Source organism: Gadus macrocephalus, chromosome 10, assembly GCF_031168955.1.
Source record: "Gadus macrocephalus chromosome 10, ASM3116895v1".
In the NCBI taxonomy this organism is placed as follows: domain Eukaryota; kingdom Metazoa; phylum Chordata; class Actinopteri; order Gadiformes; family Gadidae; genus Gadus; species Gadus macrocephalus.
This window is the reverse complement of record NC_082391.1, coordinates 20,175,193-20,183,056: the sequence shown is the minus strand read 5'-3', so window position 1 is coordinate 20,183,056 and position 7,864 is coordinate 20,175,193. Positions and strand designations below refer to the sequence as shown.

The 7,864-nt window shown below is 48.3% G+C and overlaps 1 protein-coding gene across 1 annotated transcript in view; it reads right to left on the bottom strand.

Moving 5' to 3' along the window:
- Positions 1-7,864, bottom strand: part of adam19b (ADAM metallopeptidase domain 19b) — a 27,871-nt gene that overhangs the window by 12,367 nt on the left and 7,640 nt on the right. The window contains 8 exon segments of the mRNA XM_060063134.1: positions 438-577; positions 1,129-1,201; positions 1,499-1,665; positions 1,927-1,989; positions 2,836-2,901; positions 3,185-3,395; positions 4,978-5,054; positions 5,313-5,391. Coding sequence (XP_059919117.1) covers positions 438-577; positions 1,129-1,201; positions 1,499-1,665; positions 1,927-1,989; positions 2,836-2,901; positions 3,185-3,395; positions 4,978-5,054; positions 5,313-5,391 — 876 coding nt within the window.

Sequence of the window (7,864 nt, the reverse complement as noted above, 5' to 3'; positions counted from 1 at the left end):
AAGATGAGTCGATACACAAAACAGACGAATGATGAGAAGGAAACCTTCAAAAGAGGGATTGTATGTTTTCTCTAATAAGGAGATTAGGAGACTATTCTCGTCAACAAACAACATCAGTGCAAACCAGGATAGCCTTGATTCTATTCCTATGATTTATCCTTAACTTTTACCTTCTACATGTCTGAATACAACATAATAACCTCCACCACGACTCAATCGACCCAGGGATTCATTTCTTCCCTCTTCCCTGGATCAGTTGGTTAATGGACGTCTAAAAAAGCATCTACTTTGAGACGAAAAGCTCAAGTACAGTGAGGAAGGAGGAGAAGGGGACAAAGTGTTTCTGGATAGACAACATCGCGTGGGGGCTGGGGGGGGGGGGGGGGGGGGGTGGGGGGGGTGGTGGGGGGAGCAGGGGTTTAAACGAGGTGGCCCACCCGGTGGCCGCGGCCATGATGCAGCCCCCGTCCTCGGGCCGGGCCTGGCAGCAACCCGCCCCGTCGTGGCTCATCCCGAAGTTGTGCCCCATCTCGTGGGCCATGGTGGCGGCGACGCCCACCGCTGACCTCGCGTGGTCCTGGTACAGGAGGCGGGGCAGAGGGAGCAGGGAGTGAAGGGCGTGGTCGACAGGACGACAGTGTGGAGAGTCTAATGTATGCTGGCCAAGTGCAGGTTGACTTGTAACCCGGGAGGTCGCTAGTTCGATCCCCCGGCTCCTCCTAGCAGAGTGTCGAGGTGTGCCCGAGCGAGGACACCTCACCCTGACTGCTCCCGACGAGCGGGCTGTCTCCATGCATGGTTGAATCCACCGTCGGTGTGGGAATGTGTGTATGAACCATGGCGGTAGCTTTGATAAAAGCGTCTGCTAAATACCCTAAACGTAATGGTAAATGTAAGTTTGTCGGTTTGATTGGTACTGGACGAATATGTGATCACTGGTGTTATGTGTCTACTGTGCTAAAGCAGAGTTTGTTAACAAAACCATTGCACTCTGCTTATTAAGTATACTGTTTTTATCATGAAAGGAGGGTGAGGAGAACTTAACGATTACTAATATGATCGGGTGACCAGAGCGTAACGGGGTCAACATAAGTACAGCCCATGTTGAAGGTCTTACCGCATTCACACCCCGGACTGGTAGTCAGAGCACATGGCCTTCAGGGGTGCCAGACCGATGGTGGTGCCCTGGAACGAAATCCCCTGCAACAAGGCAGCACCGCTAGTGACTTCCACTTGGAAAAACTCCGAAAACACAGCTAGCACTGTAATTTGCATTGACGGTAAGCGGTAAATAAAAAAATAAATACTTAAAAAAAATATTTAACTTCCTAGAATTGGAGGCAATCTGGAGTCGCAAACCAAGCCAAGAGATGGGGACATGGAGGGGGGACGAAGAGTGAGATAGAGAGAGGTAGAGTGAGGTAGAGCGAACTAGAGTGAGGTAGAGAGAGGTAGAGAGAGGTGGGCGAGGTGGGCGAGGCAGGGCCGGGCCACTCACGTGATGAGCTGGGCGTTGTCGTTGGGCAGCGCGCGCAGCTGCATGCGTCTCCAGGCCAGGAAAGCTGCCAGCGTGCTGTAGGGGTTGTCCGACACGGTGATCTGGTCCCGGTTCGACCATACCTCCAGACCGATCAGAGCCACCCGGATGTTCAGGGCCCTGTAGTACTGGGAGAGGGATCCCGAGGTAGAAGCACATCAGAGGTCTGCTCCGTCAACGATTGGACGCATACATGGAGTGTGTGACTGTGAGTAAGCCAAAAGGAATGGCTGCACTTGCACTTACGACCTGCATGGTGGTAACAGTTTTTTGAGTTGTGGATTTTTTTAAATTGGCATTCATTGTTTTGCGCTCCTTTGATTCGTTATTTGCACATTTCTGTTCATTGTGGGTGGTAGGGGTGAGTGGGGTAGCAGGGTAGTAGTTACCTTGTCAACCAGGTTGGCAGCCTCCAGTAGCTTCCTCCTGGTTCGGTCGAGATCAAGGCCGTGCTTTCAAACTGGAACGGATACACATTTTCATATTAGGATATGAGCTATAAAGACACTCACAACATAAGAACAGATTGGTTTTATGTCCCTTATAGGGGACAACTAACTAGCCCAGTTACCTGGTTTCCATTACCATGGCAACACCGTTACCATAATTATGTCATTATAATGAAAACCGTGCCCATTGTAACATGGCTGGTTTTTTTTCATATCAAAAAAAACAGCTGACAACTGATAGCTATTCGTTAAAATAAGTGTTAAATAGCTCTATATATATGTGTGTTTTGTTCTGTAACATGGCATGAGGTCTTCTAGTCTCCCCTAAAATTTTTTTGTTATCCAGTTCTCACTTTATCCAATCAAGAGAGAGAACTGGACAAAGAGGCGGTACTCCTTCACGGGCAGGAGCAGGAGGTCAGTGTTGACTGACGTTGGAGGAACAGCCAAGCTACTGATACCGGCGCTCCCAAGGAACGGCTTCAACAAACCAAACACGCAAAGCAAAAAATGCTAAAAGAAAGAACGGGAAGAAGCAAAGAAAGCGCCCAGTAACAGAGAGACAGGCGTCATGCAGGACCCATGTCCGTGTGGTCACTCAGGAGGAGGGAGGTGAGGGCTGATTGGAAAAAACAGACAGAAAGTTTGCACAATATGACAAGCGATGTTGTCATTTTGTGCAAACTTCCTGTCAGTTAGAACAAAAAAATTCCTTCTGATTCGTGTGAAGTGACCGATGCAACTATTTTTATCAACCGCAGTGCAGGAAGAGGTATCTTAAAAATTGACACTATAATCATCGCAACAGCATATGGCGTCAGTAACACCAAGTGCTCATAGTGAACTAACCTCGGCATGGTCGGCCACCAGCAGCAGCTCCACGTATTTCATATTCTGGCTGATGTCTCGTCTTACCTTTAATTGGAGAGAAAAGGTCACAGTCTGAGCTACAGTGCAAAAATCGCTTAATAGAGGACATAGTTTGTATCTTGATAACGTGCTTAGCTGTGGCTGAAATGAACCGTCTATCGGTCATCTTTTGGTGCATTTTGCAGGAGCTTGTATCCAAAAACGTCTCAAAGGGAATGTTTCAGATACATTTGTCTCTCAGGAGCAGGTAAGGCATCTCGCTCAAGGATGCACTTTCAGTGAGGCTGGGGGTTTCAAACCCAAACCTTTCTGCCGGCAGGGAACTCACCCTCGCTGTGTGCTCCGTCATCATTCCGTGGATGAAACGATCGAGAGAGTCCTCGTGCTCCCCGTTGCCATGGTGATGCGGGCAGCTGCCGTTGCGCAGGCGGAGGCTCTCGGCTCTGTACACGGCGTGGGGCGCCGGCGACGGGGTATCCGTGGCAACGGGGAGAGGCTCGACGACGTAGCTGACGCTGGTGTTCAGAGATATCAGCCCCCTGGGGGAAACGGAGGAGAAACGCAACCTTGTGGTTCCCACGCAGAGACACTCCGATGCTCAGACACCTGATCAGATCGTTCCGATGATTGAGGTCTCGGCTTCGACATTTCAGCATCACAGTTCTCTCCTCTGAAATGCATTGAAATATCAATATATTCTCTGAATGCATCAATGCATTTTTTCAGGATTCATCAAATTGACTACCGGTGAATGTCTTTAAGGTGCAGGTGGAGGGTTATAGGAATGTTCCGCAAGCATCACTACAGGAGGCCGGGGACATAGGGGATCGAACCCAGTACTTTTTTTGATGGGAGGAGAACACAAAAAGAACAATAAATGATCATGCCCCTAATAATTAGCTAAATTGTGGCGCAAAGGAGCTTTACCATCTGGGATGCGATATGCAGAGAGTGTGTGACGGTGCTGTTTGCGGCTGTGTGTCTCAGGCACTACGTGTGTGTAGCTCCACCAGGTATGTGAGCCACACAGGCTGCTGCCTCATTGCATCATTAAATCACATGCACGAACACACGCTACCCAGGTGCACACTCTTGCATATGCACACATGCACGCGCACGCACACATGAACACACTCACAAACAAACACACAAACACTAATCACAGCAGCTGTAACAAGCATCTGGAGAGGCTGGACGGCAATAGTTGACTTCCTCTCCCTGACACAATCCCCAGAGACCTCATGTATCCGTATAAAGCTAAGTGTGTGCGTGTGCTTGTGCGAGTGTGTGAGGTCTGTTTGCATTCATGTGTGGTTTAGTGTGTGTGTGTGTGTGTTTGTGTGGGTGCATCCGCACCTAAGCCCCAATGCTGGGTTTGATTCCGCCCGGACACAGAAAGAATAAAGATGTATACCAGGAGGAGGATGTATTCATCGATTGTCTGTTGATGCTTCACAGATGTGCACTGCTGCACTCACGATGTGCACGCCCATACACAAACACAGCGGCTAGTTCAGAGCTAAGTCATCCAGTGCTGGTCCCTCAGCTGTTAGCCTTTCCTCTCTTGGAGACTCCGAGAGCAGGATATATCAGCTGCACCGGCGCCATGTCAGGGGAAAACACTGCTCTTTCTCTCTCCGTCTCTCTTACTGTAGTCACTTGAAACCACATGGGAGCCAGTGACCTACTAAAGTACCCCACTGCTTTACATAATAGAACAGAGGCCTCACATGAACCCATTCATCCACGGTGTTGGGAAAATGCACTTGCTACCCAATTCTTCTTTACTTCCTACTTAACTAGAATTAGCAGCACTATGGTTATTTTTTTCTTCTCATACATTTTTCTCCTTGTATACTCAGAAACACAGTGACCACCTGCGACGAACGAAGTCGCAAGTCGATGCGTGTTTGATTGGTCGGGTGTATGTGCCTTTCTCCAGAGTGTGACATGCTGAACTTGTGGCATGCTGAACGGGATTAAAATGATTTGAAGAACTGCTCACAATTGAGTGGTTGGGGTACAGCCTCAATTGCAGATAGGGTTGATATAGGACAACATCAAACGTCCTAAGAACGCGGGCAATACAGATCCCACGCTGCCCAAAGCGTGAGCCCTTACCTAAGTCCTGAACAGGTGCTGACTGCCACACTGGACCCCTCCATGCCCTGGACCTCCCCATGGTAAAAACAGTGGCCCTGCAACAGAGAAGCATGTACTTAGCCTCTGCCCCATCCTATAATGTCCGTCATACAGGGGGGGGGGGGGGCAAACATAATGTGACGTCGAACTGTAGCTATGAAGGTAATCATCTCTGCAGGAAGCGATCATAACACAGTGTGTAAACTATAAGGGGTGCTAGCTATGTGTCGCGATGGGTCATGGAAAACCCCCCTGTTTAAGAAACAGGGGGGTGGGGAGGACGTTGCAGGTGAGACACTGTCGGGCAGACTTACTGTGTGGCCAGGGGTGGAGGTGCGACGGCTGCCAGACGGAGTGTACCATATCTCCTGGTATCCGGGGGACAGCAGCTGCCTGTAGGACAGGAGTAAGCACAAGAAGTAAAACATCAGGACAGAACAGAACTACAGCATCCTATTCAGCCTGTTTTGGCCCAGGGAACCCATTTTTGGTCTGAAATTTTCTGGCGACTTCCAACGTCTAACATTCTGGTGTGTCTTTTACCCTTGTCCACATCTGCCCTGATATAGCAATTTGTTGTGAACGTATGCACTGTACACTACCACTGTGATAAGTAGTAGTTTTGGCTCTGTCATCATCGTCTGTTAGTTTGTGCAGGACAGGTCAAACGCTTCAATGCTATCTATAGATAATCTGCAGCTGGGAAACACATTGTCAGAAGCAACTGCACTGTGGCTTATAACAATGAATGAGTGCAGGACTGGGATGTACATAAAATGTGACTTGTAGGTCTCTTTGGATGGACCCGCCGCTGCCATTAATAAATGACGTAATATCAACGTTATATAGAGCGCCCTGGCCAGCTGTGAGTGCTTCTCCCCACGACGAACCTGCGGCTCACAAAACAGTCATTCTAAAAATGAAAACACAACTACAAACTGCAGAGAGGGAGAGAGAGTGAGATCCTGGTAAAGCCCTCGAACGATTTTTTCGGCACTGATGGAAGATAAATAAAACATCATGCAGCAGTGCGGGAGTGTATCGTGTGGAGTCCATCGCAGAGTTAGCTCTGGTTGCATCAATCACAGCTTGACCTCACGGTGTTCGGGAAGCCAAGGCAGTAGACGGTAACCTCCTTATGGTGAGATAGAGTTTACTGGTCTTGCAGGGATTCGCGGGTTGACAGGGCTATTATTCTCCGGCCTAAAACTGTTGCCACAGAGAACTGGATGAGATCCAACACACTCCATACTCTGAGATATGTAAAGAGGGGAGGTGAACATGGATATAGACACAGTAAGGAGACATCACATCATCTTCTGCAGGGTGTGTGTGTGTGTGTGTGTGTGTGTATGTGTGTGTGATTTCTGTGCATAATGTGTGGATTCAGCATCTGTCGGTCCACATTTCAACATTTGTAAACATTTGTGGCCTAATATTTACGAATAGTACAAACCCTTGTTTCCTCTTTCCTCCTCTCATTCGCTTTGAAAAGTCTCTCAAATCCATTCTTCCTGTTTTTAATAATGAAATAGCTTTTCCTACAGCTGGTCTCTCTCTCTCTCTCTCTCTCTCTCTCTCTCTCTCTCTCTCTCTCTCTCTCTCTCTCTCTCTCTCTCTCCTCTCTCTCTCTCTCTCTCTCTCTCTCTCTCCTCTCTCTCTCTCTCTCTCTCTCTCTCTCTCTCTCTCTCTCATCAACTCATCCTTCCGCTGACAACCATAATCTGATCTACCAAGCTTGAGCCCCAGGCATCATGGCATGATACGGGGGGCAGCTGCATTCAGGAGGAAAACCCATTTCAATGACGGCACTTCAAATGATATACATATTACAATTGATGCATCTAAAATGTCGTTGTTATGGCACCAGAGCCCATCCTCATCAATCAGCATTGTGAAAATGGTCATGATGGATGTTACAAGGGGGGGATGAAATGGATGGGAATTTGAAAACGTGGATGATTAAAACATTTAATGACCCCCCGCCCAAAGCGGTCCATCCGCTGAAACAATGGCAGCTTGTTGCTACAATTGGGCACAATGCAAGCACAGTGAGATAAGAGCAATAGAGCAAGCTCTTAAGGGAAGGGAGGGGGGAGGGAGGGGGGAGGAGAGAGAGAGAGAGAGAGAGAGAGAGAGAGAGAGAGAGGAGAGAGAGAGAGAGAGAGAGAGAATAAGAGTAAGACAAGAGTGACAGCAACAAGAGAGAGAGAAAGTGAGGGAGAGAGAGAGAAAGAGAGCAAAAAATGGAGAGTGAGAGAGGCATACAGACAGACACAGAGACAGAAAGACAGATAATGAGAGAGAAAGAGGGAAGAGTAAGACAGACCGACAGAGTGAGGTCTGTCTCGTCATCACTCTACTGATTAGCATTGACCCCCCCCATTGGGGAGTCAAAGCAGTCATAACCACAATCGACGTGTCAGTCACGTCATTATTTCTTCAAGGGCAGCAGGGGGACTTCCATGCCGTCATGTGATGGCATCTATAAAGGTCCTTCACTTGTCCTCCATCCTGTCCTTTATATCAACCAGTCAGCTCCAAATTCCTCAATATGTCCCACATCTCCTTTGTTTATTCATTGTTCTACCTTTTTGCTTTCTATTTACGATTTCATCTAAGCTCAGATACTTTCCATTAAGGAGCAGGTAGAGGGGTGAAGCGTCTTGGCTCAAGGATACCTACAGGTCTGCAGACAATGAGGTTCGACCTCAGAACCGGAGTCAGCTGGAGTCGCAGACACCAGCCACTATTACTCTCCTCTCAACGAATCTCTTCTAGTTTCTCCTAAAAGCCCCAATTGGATAAAAGCAGCCCATGACACATGATGGCAATTGACAGTAGTTAACCCACACAAACAAGACGG